The 17,019-nt window shown below is 51.5% G+C and overlaps 2 protein-coding genes across 5 annotated transcripts; both read right to left on the reverse strand.

Moving 5' to 3' along the window:
* Positions 1 to 791: 791 nt before the first annotated feature.
* On the reverse strand, positions 792 to 10,288 carry Rab3d (RAB3D, member RAS oncogene family). 2 transcript variants are annotated; one of them, XM_038322703.1, is made up of 5 exons: positions 9,979 to 10,288; positions 7,657 to 7,920; positions 6,893 to 7,011; positions 6,678 to 6,802; positions 792 to 2,426 (listed from the first exon to the last, which is right to left on the reverse strand). In XM_038322703.1, exons 2-5 carry the CDS (start codon positions 7,882 to 7,884, stop codon positions 2,239 to 2,241), a joined length of 660 nt encoding a protein of 219 aa, XP_038178631.1. In that variant the 5' UTR covers positions 7,885 to 7,920; positions 9,979 to 10,288; the 3' UTR covers positions 792 to 2,238. The 2 variants fall into 2 exon arrangements, with proteins under 2 accessions (XP_038178631.1, XP_038178630.1); XM_038322702.1 differs by having other exon boundaries at positions 7,657 to 7,941; positions 9,979 to 10,287.
* A 1,841-nt stretch (positions 10,289 to 12,129) lies between these two features.
* Positions 12,130 to 16,888, reverse strand: Tmem205 (transmembrane protein 205). 3 transcript variants are annotated; one of them, XM_038321719.2, is made up of 4 exons: positions 16,767 to 16,888; positions 15,756 to 15,864; positions 15,498 to 15,661; positions 12,130 to 12,470 (listed from the first exon to the last, which is right to left on the reverse strand). In XM_038321719.2, the coding sequence occupies exons 2-4, from the start codon at positions 15,853 to 15,855 to the stop codon at positions 12,165 to 12,167; spliced, it is 570 nt and encodes a 189-aa protein (XP_038177647.1). In that variant the 5' UTR covers positions 15,856 to 15,864; positions 16,767 to 16,888; the 3' UTR covers positions 12,130 to 12,164. The 3 variants fall into 3 exon arrangements, with proteins under 3 accessions (XP_038177647.1, XP_038177646.1, XP_038177648.1); XM_038321718.2 differs by having other exon boundaries at positions 16,729 to 16,859; XM_038321720.2 differs by having other exon boundaries at positions 16,778 to 16,808.
* Positions 16,889 to 17,019: the final 131 nt, after the last annotated feature.

Below are 17,019 nucleotides of genomic sequence, written 5' to 3' on the forward strand. Positions count from 1 at the left end.
TTAAAAAAAATATTGCATCGACTTCGTGAGTGTGCATATCCTTGTGTGTGGAGTCAGAGGACGACTTGAAGGGATCGATCGATTCTTTCCTCCTACCTGGTAGACCCCAGGGACTAACTCAGGTCATCAGGCTTGGTGGCAAGTGACCTCACCAGATGAGCCATCCTGCTAGCATGATCCCCAGTTGTGTGAAAACCACAAGGCAGCTTCCTCTGTGGCTATTTGAAGTAGAACTGAGGGAGCCTCTTACATCACTGGGAAGCCAGGACCAAGTCCAAGATCCAGTCAAAGTGATTCTGTCACAGGAAAGTCAGGACTGGCCATCGCTAAGGGCAACTGGCCCCCCACCATGCTGGGCAGTAGCTTAGAAACAATGGACTGTGACAGGGTCAAAGGTCGTCTTTCCTGAGACAGTGTCGTAGAGCTCCAGGCTGGCCCTATACCTCCCACATCGAAATCCAAGATGACCCTCACTGACCCTCCGGCCTCAACTAGGATGACAACCCTGGACCACACGCCCAGTTTGTGTGCAGAGCCTTCAACACAGGACCTTGCGTGACATGTTAGGGAAACACTAGCACCTGAGCCCCAGTTCCACACACTGCTGAACTGTGTGTTTTAGACAAGGTCTTTGGTTTTTCAAGACAGGGTTTCTCTCTGTGTAGTTCTGGCTGTCCTGGACCTTGCTCTCTAGACCAGGCTGACCTCAAGACCTCAGAGATCACCTGCCTCTGCCTCCTGAGTGCTGGGACTGAAAGTGTACACCACCACACCAAACAGGTTGTTGAATCTTAATTTTAGCTGTTTTGACTATTTAATGATAAAGCAATATAAAAAATTTGACTCTCCCCTCCAAATGTTCAGATGCCCTCACCTTGCTAAAATGACTTCTCCACTCCCTTTCACCTAGTTTGTATAAAGATAGCTTCATCCAGATGCCTAAGGACAGCTGCAGCAGGGCCAGAAGTTCTGGAACCTGGAGCAGGCACTGGGACAACCCTGAGCGTGGTAAGGCTGCAGCAGTCACTGTGGCTGCGGGACTCAAGGAGTAGACTCCACCCGATAGGAGACGAGGGATATGTAACACAGACCGCCTGGGCTTCAGTGTCGCCTGGATCATGGGAGCAAATGGTGTTTAAGGGAGTATGGTCAGTGGGGGGAAGGACCTAGAGAGAACTGGGGATCCCAGGGTTAAGTTCCAAGTTTGTGGAGACATCAACCCACAGTCCCTCCCCAGTTCACTGGAGAGCCTGCATCTCCACGAGATCCAAAATCACTGGTGCCCACTGGGGCCTTCCTCCTCCATAGCCCCGAAGTGTCCTGGGCCACTGGTGACGGGGATGACCCTGGGGCTATATGAGAGTCCTCAGGTGGAGAACCCAACTCCTGCCATCAGAAAATGAGCAACAAGTGCACTCTCTCTGTGGGATGGTTTCTCCACTTCCCCCTCTGCACAGGATGTAAGATGTGTAAAGCTCTTGCTTAAAACACCACCAGGCAGACAGATGGGGACCTGGGCAGGCAACCTCAGCCCCCTGGCTCTGAGGCGAACAGAGAGCTGGCGTGCTAACGGTGGGGCAGCTCTCAGCCCCCAAGTGACAGCACCTAGATGGTTCCCAAATTCTGCTCTGGATGAAAGATGGAGTGGATTGACCCACGCTGAGGGATGTGGATTCAGGGGAAGCTTGGAAGGCACTTTGGAGAGTCACCAATACCATGGGTGGCTCTGACTCTGTCCCTTGTAAAACCAGAAAACAAGCTTTCAGGTAAACGCCAGGGAAGCAAGGCAGTTCACGGTAGGTTCAAGGCCACACTGGTGGACCTGAGCTAGGGAGGCTGCCAGGGCTAAGGTGAACAACCCACACCAGGTGGCATCTCCAGCCAGCAATATGGACAGCAGATCATGTACCTGAGAAGTGGTTCTAAGGTAGAAGGCATGGAGTGTCCCCTCCATCACTGGTGGAGGTGATACCGCCTAAAGCCATCCCCATCAAAATGCCTTGTGAAGCAGTAAGCAGCTGCACTGGTGTCCCACGCCCTCAGTCATGCTGAGCGGAGCCTAGGGGTGTGGGCTCTAAAACCAGGATTGTCTGAGTATGTCAACATGGAGAGAAGAGGGGGAAGTTGGCAGGAGGAAAGGGGTGTCCTGAGCTTGGAGACGGCCTCTGTGGCTCACAGCTTGGCTGCAGTCCTTGAAGAGGCAGGAGGGGACAGATGTGGGGAGGTCAAGGGTCACCCTTAACAGCCACAACTGCTAGGCTGGGGGGGTGGGGCATCCCCAAGGGCCGGGCCTTTTCCGTTGCTGCCTGGGCTGGAGCTCGGTTCCAGGGACTCATTCATCTTCTCACAGATGATGTCCACAAGGCGCTCAAACACCTGCTTCACATTGACATTCTCCTTGGCGCTGGCCTCAAAGAACTCAAAGCCTGGATGGACAGAAGGTGGGGACAGTTGTGGCAGTCATGTGAGTCCCAAGGGGCTGGACTTGTTTCAAACCTGTATTCTGAGCTCGTTCCTGCCTGACCCGCTGTGTGTGTGGGAGGGTGCACATGTGTGTGCAGGGGTGTACATGTATGTTTGGGTGTGTTCCTTAGCCGCCGGCACCATTCTTTCTGAGACAGGGTTTTTCAATGACTTAAAACTCATCAAGCAGGCTTGACTGCTGGCCCATAAGTCCCTTGGGATGACAACTGTATACCACCGCGCCTGACTGAAGGTAGATTCTAGGGTCCTTCCCAGCCTCTTTTTAACCCTTTGAAGTCCTGAGACAAATTTCACTGTGTAGCAATGTTGAGATAGTTCACAGAGCCTCTGACTTAGCAATCCTCCTGCCTCAGCTGTCAGAGAGCAGTGATCACAGGCTGTACCATCATGCTTAGCTAAGAGTCTTCAGGAGATAGATGGCTCAGTGGTAAAGGTACTTGTTGCCAGTTTTGATGGTTTGAGTTCAATCCCCAGAACATACAAGACAGAAGGACAGACATCAGCAGGTGTGTGTGTGTGAGTACATGTGCCACACACAGACACTAAATAAGTTATGGGGCTAGAGAGATGGGTCAGCCATTAAGAGCACTGATTGTTCTTCCAGAGGACCTGGGTTCAATTCCCAGCACCCAGGTAATGGCTCACAGCTATCTGAAGCTCCAGTGCCAAGGGGTCTGATGCCCTCTTGATGCAGGTACTGCAGCACACAGTGCACACACACATACACAGGCAAACACCCGGGGTCTGATGTCCTCTTGATGCAGGTACTGCAGCACATGGTGCACATACACACACGCAGGCAAACACCCGGGGTCTGATGCCCTCTTGATGCAGGTACTGCAGCACATGGTGCACACACACACACACACACACACACACACACACACACACGCAGGCAAACACCCATACACATTTAAAAAAGAGAAGTCAGACAGTGGTGGTACACACCTTTGATCCCAGAATTTGGGTGCAGAAGCAGGCGGATCTCTGTGAAATTCAAGGCCAGCCCGGTCTACAGAGCAAGTTCTGGGACAGTCAGAACTACACAGAGAAACTCTGTCTCTAGAGCTGCCTCCCTTTAAAAAAGTAAAAATAAAAAGTGTAATTTAAAACAGTAAAAAGGGGAGCCGGGCAGTGGTGGCGCACGCCTTTAAACCCAGCACTCGGGAGGCAGAGGCTGGCAGATCTCTGTGAGTTCGAGACCAGCCTGGTCTACAAGAGCTAGTTCCAGGACAGGCTCCAAAGCTACAGAGAAACCCTGTCTGAAAAAGGAAAACAACAAAAATAAAAATAAAAAGTGTAATTTAAAACAATATAAGAGGAGCCGGGCAGTGGTAGCACATGCCTTTAATCCCAGCATTTGGGAGGCAGAGACAGGCGGATCTCTGTGAGTTCAAAGCCAGCCTGGTCTACAGAGCTAGTTTCCAGGACAGGCTGCAAAGCCACAGAGAAACCCGGTCTCAAACACACACACACACACACACACACACACCACAAAACAAAACAGTGTAAGGGGAGCTACAGAGATGGCCCGGGTGGACAAGTGCTGGCTTTGCAAGAATGAGGGCAAGGGTTCAGATGTCCAGCACCACTTTTTTAAAGCCTGGCATGGCAGAGCATGCTTGTGACCCCAGTGCTGGGGAGGGGCAGCATTGGAACTCGCTGGACAGCTAGCCTAGCCCACTTGTGGAGTTCCAGACCGGTGAGAGACCTGTCCCTAAGGCCTCCACATGTGCATACAAATGTGATGAAATCAGGGCATAGTGCACACCCATAATCCCGGCACTATAAGGATGACCGAGCAGGAAGACTATTGATTTCAGAGCTACAAAGTTAGACCCTCTATCAAAAAAAAATTAAATATAATGTGTAACATGCATAAGGCCCTGCTGGGTTTGGACCCTAGCACTGTTTTCAAGAGAGAAGAAGAGAATTGGTGAGCTAGCTCAGCCTCCAAAAGCATTTGCCAGGCAAGCCTGACTAGCCTGACTGAGCTCAATCCCTGGAAGACACAGTGGGATGCAAAACCTACTCCTAAAAGTTGTCCTCTGACCTCCACACATGCACTGTAGCATGCACAGAAATAATTTTTAAAGGGACATAAATAAGTTTTTTATTTGTTTCTGTGTGGCCCTGGCTGTCCTGGAGCTCACTCTGTAGACCGAACTGGCCTTGAACTGCCTTCCAAGTGCTGGGATTAAAGCCTGATAAGTAAATTTTTTTTTAATTTGAGGGTTTTTGTTTTTGTTGTGTGTGTGCATGTGCCTGTGTGTGTGTGTGTGTGTGTGTGTGTGTGTGGTAGCTAGGTGTAACAGCACATACTCAGAACTGCTGAAAGCTCAAAGCCAGCCAGCACTGCAAAGCGAGGCCATCTCCCCAACTCAGAAAGGACATAAAGAGAGCTGGAGCCTGGATGGAAAAAAATATGCTTAGCATGATGAAGTCCATCTGATTTCTAGAATTAAGTGTAATCCCGATTAGGTAAGTATTCAGTTTCTACATCATACTCCTCTCTGCTATAAATGGACCAACCCGAGGGTATGATTCTCTCTGCAGCGCTTGGTCCCTGTTACAAATCATATATGAGGAAAACAATGAGCTATTTTTCAGAGCAGGATTGGAAACCAGGGCAAGATAGGTACTTTACCACTGAGCCATGCCCTCAGCCCCTCACTGGGGGACTCTAGACAGGGGCTCTGCCACTGAGCCACACCCCAGCCCCTCACTGGGGGATTCTAGGTAGAGGCTCTACCGCTCAGCTCCAGCCCTGAGCGAATGTTTAGAAGCCACGTGCTGAGTAACTCGATGGTGAATATGGTGGAATGGTGAACTCAACTCTTCAGAGCCTGGTGAAATCCCTGCTGCTCACTACCTTCATGGCAAATTTGGTGTTTTATTATCTGTGTCAACTCCCACATCTGAATTCTTTATATTTCTTTTCTTTGTTTGGGCTCTTCTCTCTTTTTAATTGTTTGTGCTTTGAGTTATTTTTTATTTTGTTTTGTTTGAGACAGACTCTTACTACATAGCCTTGCTAGATCTAGAACTTGTTATGCTGCCCAGGCCAGCCTTGAACCTCTGCCTTTTAAGTGTCTTTTCTTTGGTTCTAACGGTGCATCCGGCAGTTCCAGCACCTTGGGAGGTTAAGTTGATGAGTCTAAGCTTAGCCTGTGCTACATAGTGAGACTGCCCCCAAAACAATAAGAAATGTAAAACCTAGGTTGGTGGTGTTGCTCAATGGTGGTCAGGTGCCTACTTAATGTACAGGCAGCCCTGGGTTCAGCTCCCAACACACACACACACACACACACACACACACACACACACACACACACACCACAAACGCACCACACATGCAAAAGCAAGCAAAAAAAATGGTGAGATTAACTACACTCAGGTTTCAGAATACATAAAAAAAATAGGTAGTAGATGCTGGGTATGCTCATGCATGCCTCTAATCCCAGCATTCGGGAGGCAGAAGCAGGTGGATCTGTATAAGTTTGAGGCCAGCCTGGTCTACTGAGTTCCATAGCTGAGGTTCATCGCAACTAGGATTATACACTGCGACCCTATCTCAAAACAATAACAAAACTAGGTGGTGGGCTATGGTATATTAACACCTAATATGGGAACTGTTTAAAAAGAGTGAAGACAGGACACCAGGGTAATCAACTGGGATCCCAGGACAGGGGATGTATTCTCTGAAATATATGGTTTATACATGGGCGTGTTGGTGGGTTATCTCAGAGTAAGTGTGTGGTGTGTGTGTGTGCCTCTGTGTGCAGGTGTCTGAGTGTCTCCTGGAGGTAGAGGAGGACATCAGGGGCCCTGTTTTCTCACACCCATCTTATCCCCTTGAGACAGGGCTTCTCACTGAACCTAAAGCTAGCCAGACAGCCAGCAAGCCCCAGTGATCCTTGGCTCAGCCTCCCCGCAGTGCTGGGGTTACAGGCATAAAGAGGTGTGTGCATGTGCATATACGTGGCCATGTCTGACCTCTTATGCAGGCATGGGCAGCTCTAACTCAGAGCTTCACATCTGCACAACAAGCATTCTCGCCCACTAAGTCGTCCCCCAGCCTCAGCACGTGGGCACCCCCCTCCACCAGACCCTCAGTTAACCACGGAGGGCCTCAAGCATGACAACAAGGGTTTGAAACGAGATGTGACCTGTGGTTCAGGCTGGGCACTAACCAAGATCATCAGCGAGCCTTCGGCCATCCTCGGCAGGTACGACCCGTTCATCCTCCAGGTCACACTTGTTCCCCACAAGGATGACCTGGGCGTTATCCCAGGAGTAGGTCTTGATCTGTGTAGCCCTGTGGAGTCGTGGACATTGAGGAGGAGGTTCAAGGTGGGCGGGGAGGACACAAAGGCCTGTGGCATATCAGTGGTTGGCCAGCACTCACCAGTCCTGCACAGCGGTGAAGGACTCTTGGTTGGCAATGTCATACATGAGCAGGAAGCCCATGGCTCCACGGTAGTAGGCTGTGGTGATGGTCCGGTAGCGCTCCTGGCCTGCTGTGTCCTAGGCAAACAGCAGTCAGTCAGATGGGGCTCACCTGCTCCCTACCTGACTCTGCAAGGCCCTGAAAGGGACACAGGTCTGCCCTTGTGGTCCAATCTGATGGGGAGGCATGGTCCTGCCCTCCCAGCCCTCGCTGCCCATTATAGGCTGTATCACCAGGCCCCGTTGTTCCATCTTGAGAACTCTGCTGACTCTGCTCTACCCTGGATGGGCTCCAGTGTGCAGGGCTGGATGACAGGCTCCTATCTATCTATGAGCTTCCCTAACCTTGTTTCCATGAGCCAGTGCGAGAGTCACAATGAAGAGCCATCTGGGCCTCAGGCCACCATCTTCGATCTGCCACCTGGTCACCTTGTTACCATGATGATACCAACAGCTGGACTAGGGACAGGGCATAGCTCTGAACCTGGCAGCCTCCATAGGAGTCCCCAAGATGGTCCCCACCTTCTTCCTCACTCATCACTGATTCTTCTAGCATGCACTTTGTGCATCTCGTCCCTCCATGGGCCACCCAGGGCAGGGCATGTCCCAAATCCCAATGAATTTACCTCAGAGATAAAAGACACCTCCCCACCCTGGGCTGCTCTGTCTTGGGTTGGATTCTCTACTGATGGCCCCCACTCCCCGCATGGTTATCCAACCCACCCAGATCTGCAGCTTGATCCTCTTGTCGTGCCGATAGACTGTTTTGACCTTGAAGTCGATGCCCACGGTGCTCACGAAGGCGGGGGTGAAGGAGTCATCCGCGTAGCGGAACAGGAAGGATGTCTTGCCCACACTGCTATTCCCGATCAAGAGCAGTTTGAACATGTAGTCAAAGTTCTGGTCGGCTGCATCCCTTGGGCTGGCAGGGGGCTCACTAGCGGAGGCCATCTTGGTGGAATCTGCTTGGAGGGGAGGCCTGAAATCCTAATGGGAAAGAATGGAATCCTGCAAGGAGCAGGTACCAACAACTGAGCCTAGGAGTATGTTTGGGTTCAGGAGTCAGTTCTCAGAGTGCATGGATCCGGGATCCAACTCAGGTTATCAGGCTGGGCAGCAAGTGCCCTTACCTGCAAAGCCACTCCCTAGCCCACTCCCTAGCCCTAGTTTGTTTCTCTCTCTCTCTCTCTCTCTCTCTCTCTCTCTCTCTCTCTCTCTCTCTCTCTCTCTCTCGACAAGGTCTCACTCTGGAGCTTAGTCTGGCCTCTAACTCCCAGTCCTGCTGCCTCTGCAGCCAAGTGCATGGCGGGGTGGGGGCAGGCATGTACTTCCATCTTGGGCTGGAGTTCCAGGTGCTCGTGACTGCCTGACTTGTGCGTTAGGAATCTAAGTCAGGTTCCCTGAAAGAGCAATACCCGCTCTCAACAGCTTATCCATCTCTCCAGTCCTCATTCTTCTTCTTTTAGAAAAGGTCTCATGTAGCTGGCCTCAAACTCCCCATGTGGAGGATAAGGGCCGCAAGCTTCTGATCCTGCCTCTGGAACTGGGATTACAGGTGTGCACCCCAATGCCCTTCCTAATGAGTCTCATTATTATTCATCAACAAACCTCGGCCCAGTCCTTCTCGGCACCAGGCACTGAGCTCTGAAGGGACACACCTGTGCACAAAACCGGAAAGCACTCCCCTGTATGGAGGGCTGTGGCTAACCTTTACACAGAGGTGAAAGTGAGGCCTGGAGATGGTGGTGGAGTGCTCACTTTAGGTTTAAGCCCCAGGACCCAGTAAACCAGGTGTGATATGCACACATGTAATTTCACCACTAGGGAGGTAGAGACAGGAGAATCCGCAGTTCAAGGGCATCCTGCACTACTTTGGAAGTTTGATACCAAACTGTGCTACATGAGACCCTGTGTCTCAAAAAAAAAAAAAAAAAAAAAAAAAAAAAAAAAAAAAAAGGCAGAATGGCGCCTTTATAGTGGAAGGTTTTCTGATCTCCTGCTTTGAGGTACAGAAGTCAGGTAACAGGTAAAAACTCAGGGCCAGTGGTGGTGGCGAGGAAGTCGCACGGGCTGCAGACTGGACTTTGCCCAGAGCAAGCAGCTGGTATGGCCAGGTGTGAGCTGGATGGGGGGGGGGTGACTGCCAACTAGACAGAGCCCCCTCCATCAGGGCCTGGGTGTTGACTTAGCTGGTGTCTGCTACTGGGCGCCTGTCCTTTCCCCTTTAAGTCCACTTTAACCATTCCCTGTCTCCCAGGGAAAGAGATATTTCTATAAATACAGCATGATTTAGAACCCCAGTTAAGCTTCCAAGTGGGTACCTGTCATTTTATTTGTCAAAGGGGCCGGACCTGGCTCCCTTTTGGTCAAATCTGATTCATCTCAGTCATGATCCACAGAGACAGGAATGAAAGTCATCAAATCCGACGGAATTATCCTAGCCACTCAAAGATCACAAAACCCACCCCACTCCATATCCTTTTATTTATATCTGTTCACACTTCAGCATGCTGTTAAATCCGAATCTCCCGGGGATTCAGTGTTCTCAGCTGTCTAGAGTCGCTCTCTGAAGCCCAAGCAAAAGTATTTCTCAACGGTGTTTTCTGTTTCTCTGCCCTGTGCATTTCCAAAGAGAACGCAGCCAACCCCACCCTATGTTCCGGGAGAACGGGTTTTAGGAGGGACCGCAAAGCGTCCGCCTGTTCAGGGCCTTCAGGCTGGCCCCCGCCCCACCGCGGCTCCTCTTCCGGGCCGACTAGGGGTCCCCGGGTCCTCAAGGCGGGCATCCAAGCTGTCAGTGCACTGCGTGCACCAGCAGGTGCCTCCCCCATCACCATATGGCGCCCTCGCTCGCCCCCGACTGGGCTCCTCGCCCAGCTCGCCGCCGCTCAGGGAGCCAGCGGAGCTAGCGGGGCGCGGGGAACCCAGAAGAGCCAGCAGCACGGCTTGGGGAGCGTGACCTGGCCTCGCGTGGACCCCAGCCCAACCTGTCAAAGCGCACGCGCGAACCGACAGGCGGGCTGGCGCACTCGCTCCGGGACTCACCTCGGGTCACGCCTCGCACACTAGGATCCGCCCACGAAGTCGCTGCAGCCCGCACCCGGCCGCGACCCCCGCCCCGCAGCCACCGCCGCCAGCACTGACACCCGGATCCCGCGCCGGCTCCGCCCAGGTGGAGGGGGCGAGGCCGCAGCAAGAGTTGGAGCGAGGCGTGGGTGGAGCCTATGGGGGGCGGGGCCGTCGTGAGAGTTGGAATCTGGAGGCGGGCGTGGTCTTGTGGCCTGGGGGATCCGCAAGAGGAGGAGCCAGGAGGTAGGCGTGGCCTGTCGGGGATTGGGACCCAGCCAGAGTCCGAGCGGAGTGGGCTAAGTCTTGCAGGGAGAGGTAGGTCTAGCAGGTGCGGGGACGCTTAAAGAGGCTCTCGATGTGGGCGGGGAATTGAGGGGTGGGCCTGGTAGTAGAGCGTCCACGGCCGGAGGTGGGACGGGAGTCCAGCGACCCACAAGAAGCGGGCGGGGCATATACGTGGAGGGACTTTCCCCGAAGGTTGAGCCTAGCCGGGTGGCAGCCAGAGCCAATCAGATGAGAGCACGCGGTGTGTGGGCCCAAGAGGCGGGGTGGGTGGGGGCGCTAGATGTGAGGGTCCTGACAGGAGTCGAGCTGTAGAGCCCAGAGGAGCAGGAAAAGGGCATTAAGTCCCACCGTACTCTCTCCTAGAAACTACGTCTCCTTTCCCTAACATAGAAAATGCCTCTGTGCACTCTGTGGTTAAGAGGAAAACCTCAGCAGCTGGGTTCTAGTCCCGCCTCCACTTTCTAGGACTGGGACTCGTGACACATTTAACCTCTCCGAACTTCAGTTTTCCCATCTGTCAAGTGTGTAGCCATGTTTTTGTTTTTAATTTTTTAATTTGGGGGCTGGAGAGATGGCTCAGTGGTTAAAAGCTCTTTTTCTCAGCACCCACATGGTGGCTCACAACCATCCATATTCCAGGGGATCTCACCCCCACCCTTCTTCAAGCAGCAAGAACCAACGTGGACAAACATAAATGTAGGCAAAACACTCATGTAAAATAAAATTTTAAATCTATTTTTTTTCAGACAAGGTCTCATTTATTCCAGGCTTGCCTGAAACTCATTATGTAGCCAAGAATAATAAATAAACTGACCCTCTTGCGTCCACCTCTCAAGGTCTGGGATTGCAGGTATGCAAAACCATGCCTAGTTTATGTGGTGCTGAGAAGGAGCCCGAGCATTCTTGTATACTAAGCAAGCACTCTCTGTCCTCTAACCCATTTTCTTAGCAGTGCTGGGTGCGAAGACCAGACCTTCATGAATGTTAGGCACACTCCATGTCCCACATGGTCCTAAAGGGTGCTGGATTACACTGTTCAATCCTCTTAAGGACTTCCGGAGTTAAAACACGTTTTAGAAATAAGGAAACCAAGCCGGGCGATGGTGGCGCACGCCTTTAATCCCAGCACTCGGGAGGCAGAGGCAGGCGGATCTCTGTGAGTTCGAGACCAGCCTGGTCTACAAGAGCTAGTTCCAGGACAGGCTCCAAAGCCACAGAGAAACCCTGTCTCGAAAAACCAAAAAAAAAAAAAAAAAAAAGAAAGAAATAAGGAAACCAAGGATCAAAGAAAAGCATATATTTTTCTGAGAACACACAGCAAGATTTGGAATTCAAAATAATATAGCAGCCATCACAATGAACAAGTGGGCAAAGGCACTTGCCCCTAGGCCTGCTGATCCACAGGGTCCCAAGTCTCTAGAGTACCACTCACCTTGGTTCACATCTCAGCATGGATGCTATGGACTAGGGAAAGACGAAGCAAGTTCTACCTGGCCTTGTACACACACGCCACTCATGCTCACATCAGGAGTGTCAGTGGGCTATGAAATACGGCTATGCCTGAGGTGGGAACCTGCTGTTGCTGTAGTAACAGAGTCAGGGCAATGATTAGCACCAGCCAGGCATAAAGCAGGGACTCATAAATGGTCATCATTAGTGGAGATTTGCTGGAGCTGCAATAGCTCACACTCCAAAGCATCATGCAACAGAAATGGGGAAAACTTGAGACTCTAAGTGCTATACTAGTGCACACATGCACATGCACATGCACACCACACACACACACACACACACACACACACACCACCTGGCTTCTGTGGTGGAAAAATGACCACAGCCATCTCCAAAGAAGCATTTATTGGCACATGAGGCCTGTGTTAAAGTCTCTGGAGCTCCAGAGCAAGGCCAGCAAGGCAGAGCCCATTACTCAGCAGGGAGCCCAGGTTGCAGAGGGAAGACAAACCGTGGTAGTGGAAGAATTTCTGGCGAAGAGCACTGTACTTGGGGTCCTTCTCCCGCAGCTGGCGGTAGGGGTCAGGGCCCTGGTGGCTGCCTGGCACCTCTGTCCCCAGGCCTCGATCTTTCTCCACAGTCTGTAGGGCCCACATGACAGCCGTGGTGCGGGCCTCCAGCCAGCGTGCATTGATAGTGGCCAGTGTGAGGCTCAGGAGCAGTAGAGCGAGCTGAGGAGAGTGATGGGGAGGCAGAGTGAGGAGGGTGAAGATCTGAGAGAGGGTATGCCAACATCCTCACCCAGAGTGGGGACCCTGAGAGCAGTCAAGAACCTATGGCTTCTTCCCTTCTGCTCCCTGGCCCAGGGCACAGTCTGCTCCCCTACTGTCCCTTGAACACCTAAGCTGCCTCTTCAAAACAAAACGTGTTTTCTGCAGTACTGAGAATTGATTTTCGGGCCTCAGACGCAGTGTAAGTTCTACTGCTGAGCTACATACCCAGCCCTTTTCTCACTTGTTCTGTGTGTAGGTGGTATATACACATGTTCATGTATGGGCACATGTGCTTGCAGGTACACATGTATGGGGGGGGCTTTCCACCTTTTTTTCTGAGTGGCAGGGGTAGGGGAGGAGTGGGGTGGGAATGGGGGGGTGTTTTTAGACAGGGTTTCTGCCCTAGCTGGAACTCAATCTGTAGATGGCTGGCCTCAAACTCACAGAGGCCTGCTTCTGCCTCCCAAGTGCTGGGATTAAAGGTGTGCATAACCACCACCTGGCCCTTTTTCTTTTGTAAAAATTTTACTGCATTTACTTGTGTGTGCGTGTGTGTTAACATGCTTTGGTGTGTGTATGTGCAGACTCGAGGGAGTCATTTCTCTTCTTCCTCCATGTAGATCCTCAGGAGTCCAACTCAAATTGTCCTCAGGCTTAGCAAGCAAGGGCCTTTGCTTGCTAAAGCGGCCACCTTAGTTTTTGAGGCTATGTCCCTTATTGATCCTGGAACTCCCTCATTCAGCTGGACTGACTGGTTGGCCAATGAGCTTCAGGGATCTGCCTGTCTCTGCCCCTGACTCCGACCGCGCTCCCCCAGTTGGGTAACTCCTCTGGGTTTGGTGATTGGATGAAGCTGAGGATTCAAATTCAGGTCCTCATGTTTCTGCAGAGAGCACTTTTCTGCCCAAGTCATCCATCCCCCAGCCTCCACCCTTCCCTTTGAGGCAAGTTCTCACTAAGTTACCTGGGCTTGAGTGGAACTCATTATGTAGCCATGGCTGGCCTTGAACTTGCAATCCTCCTGGCTAAGGCCCCCAAAGAGCTGGGATGATAGGATGCCCACCTGGTCTCCCCAAAAGCAAGACAAATAACACTCATGGTTCTTTCATTCCCTCTACTCAAAAGCACAGTTTAAAAGAGGGCCCATCTCTTCTGTGACCCCTGGAACTGACACTGAACCAACAGGAAATTAATTAAACACCTGGGAAATACCAGCTACCCATAACCCTCTCTGATCTCTAAGAGATTATTTTGTGGGGAGTGAGCTGAGATAGGAACGCAGTAGCTCAGCCTGGTTTCAGGCTCTCTGCGTGACTGACACTGACCCCGAACTCCTGGTCTTCCCACCACCACCTCCAAATGCTGGGATTATAGGTCTCACTGCCATGTCAGCCTTGTTTTTTTCATTTAGATTTTTATTTTATTTTGGTGTTTTGAGACAGGGTTTCACTGCACAGACCTGGCTGTTCTGTAACTGGATCTGTAGACCAGCATGGCCTCAAACTTACAGATATCTGTGTCCTGGGTGCTGGGATAAAAGGCATGTGCTGCCACTACCTGGTTTAATTTTTTTTTTTTTTTTTTTTTTGAGATAGGGTCTCTATGTAGTTCTAACTGTCCTTGAACTCTCTGTGTAGGCCAGGTCAGCCTCTAACTCACAGTGATTCTCCTGCCTCTGCCTCCAGAATGCTGGAACTAAAGGTACACACCACTATACCTAGCTTGGTTTTGCTGTTGTTTTTGAAACAGAGTCTTACTATGTAGCCCAGGCTAGCCTGGAACTTGTGCAATCTCCCTGGCTCATCTTCTCAAATTCTGGGGTAAAAAGTGTCTGTGGGGGGGGGGGGTATGTGCACCACCACACTGGGCTGAGAGACCACTCTTGATACATCAAGTCTTACTCACCAACATCTGAAAACTTTAAGAGCAGAGGGAGGGAAGGATGAGAAAATCTGAACTGCAAGAATTGTTCCTTCCATTGTGACTGGGGGATCATGTAGACTGGAGCGGGGAAACCTAAATTCCCAGTCCGGCTAGTTTTTACACAACGAACCGAGGTCGGAACCTCAGCTGAGCTGAGTCACTCCAGTTTGGCAGAAGGCCCAGCTATCGGGCAGAAAGGAAATAGGAGCCAATGGGGAAGATAAGGCTGCAGAGAGGGCTGCCTGGGGCAGCTCTTCAGGATGTGTGCTCTGCTCAGGGACAGTAACCAGCTATGTCTTTACCAGGAACAACGGGAGTATGTTTTCCCCTTTCAAAACAACGTCACTTGAGCTGGTTGTGGTAGCACACTCCAGAAGGATATCCCAAAAAGGGGGAGCTGGAGAATCACAGGTTTGAGGTCAGCCTGGACTACACTTTTGGGGGTGTAGAGATGACTGGTTCAACATACTGCTCTTGCAGAGGACCGAGTTCAGTTCCCATCACCCACTTTAAGCAGCTCACAGCTGCCTGTAACTACAGTTCTAGGGGGATTTGTCACCCCTGACCTCTGAGGGTACCCAAACATATATGCACATACCTACACAGAGACAACAAACATAGATGAAAACAATAAAAGCTGGATGCTAGTGGTGCACTCAAGAGGCAGATGCCAGCCTGGCCTAGAGAGAGTTCCAGGACAGCCAGGTCTACACAGTGAACAAACAAAGGAACAAAAATAAGGTAGGAGTGAGGAGTGAGAGAGGAAGACACATTGGCCCCTGGTCTCTACACAGACTGTACACATCTGTACACGTTCTCTCTCTCTCTCTCTCTCTCTCTCTCTCTCTCTCTCTCTCTCTGTTTCTTTCTCTCTCTGTATGTGTGTGTATGTGTGTCTGTCTCTTTCTCTCTCTGTCTCTTTCTCTGTCTGTCTCTCTCTGTGTCTCTCTGTCTCTCTCTCTCTCTGTCTCTCTCTCTCTCAAATAAAATGAAGTCTCCACAAGTTCTCACTGGAGTCTTGGGGACAAACTGCAGTGAATGGTGGCCCTCCAACCCTCATACCTGACTGGCTTCCCAGAGTGAGAGGTGGATCCAGGCTCGCTGTGGAGCCAAGATGCAGAGGTTGATGAAGGCACAGCCCAGGGAGACGTGAAAGTAGACTGGGAAGAGCTTGCTCTGCACTAGCCCGAAGGTATGCCGAGGAAGACTCCGGAAAAGTAGAAAGCCTGGGGAGTGGAAGGCCACAAACACCTATTAGGAGACTTCCAGGTCCCCCTCCCATTCAATTCCCACCCTAAATAACAAGTTGGAGGTCCCTACCTGAGGCAAAGGTCACCCACATCTGCATGCCCCAGGCACCAGACAAGACCAGCAAGTGGACCACTTTAATCAGGCTTCTTGGACCCTCACCTTCCTCCATCCTGTGGCCCTGGAAAGGAGGCACCAGTGACTCAGCTTAACCTTCAACCTTTGCCCCCAGCTTTGAGACCTGGCAGAGGATGCTTAGGGCCAGCACCGGTGGGTGCAGAGTGAGGGAAAACAGTATAGAAACCGCAGAGGGAAGACCGCAGCAGTCCTTGCCCAGCCTCAAGCACAACAAGTCCGTCTGAACTCAGGGTCAGAGCTGGAATTGTGGCTGTGAGGTCGGAGACTTGGTTGGTGCTGGCCTCACACTCCCTCCCCAACACTTGCAAAATAATAGCAATAGTAATGATAGTAATAAATAAAAGAATCTCAGCCCAGTGTGGAAGCTCATACTTGTAAACCTTAACACTTGGGAGACTGACATAAGGGGATCGTCACTCCTCCATTCCAAAAAGTGTGAGCCTGGTGACTCACACTTGTAACCCCAGCACAGATGGACGACGCAGGAAAGTCACTGAGTTTGAGGACAGCCCGAGATATCTTAAAACAAACAAATAAATAACTCGGGCACCAGCCGGGGAAGTGGCTCAGCTGGCAGAGCGTTTGCCTCACATGCAGGAAGCCCTGCGGTCCATCTCCAGCTCTGTACAAGTGCACAGGCGCTCTTCCGTCATGAATCAGGAATTGGGGGCCAATCTAAGATACACGAGGCCTTGTCTCAAAAACAAACAAAATCCTAGAACAAGATCCCAATATCAACTGCACATTATAAGACCCCAAAAGCTTGAGTCCCAGCAGCTCAAGTTCATATCCCTAGGTCTTGAGGGATCACCCTCTGGTTCTGCAGACACCAAGAGCCCTCATCCAGAAACCCGAGATAACATAGAAACATTCCAAAGCATCCCCAAGGCCCCCCATATGACCCCACCGTTGGAGCACCCGAGGTCAGGCGTGGGAACCGCGAACCTGGGCAGCACCTGTGCAGCTCAGGCTCGCCTGAGACCTCCCGGGGTTTCTTCCACACCGTAGGCCTCGCCCCACTTCCCGGTCAAGCAGAAGCCAATAAGATCACACATCTGTCACCTCTGGACCTGCCCACTTAGGGATTGCCCAATCGGTTTGCGAGAATCATCCTGTCATCCCGCCTCTCCAAACTTCATCCAGTCACATCGAAGATGCTCAGGCGCCAATGAGCTCCGCGCCTGACTCGGAGTGAGCG

Source organism: Arvicola amphibius, chromosome 3 (genome assembly GCF_903992535.2).
Source record: "Arvicola amphibius chromosome 3, mArvAmp1.2, whole genome shotgun sequence".
In the NCBI taxonomy this organism is placed as follows: Eukaryota; Metazoa; Chordata; class Mammalia; order Rodentia; family Cricetidae; genus Arvicola; species Arvicola amphibius.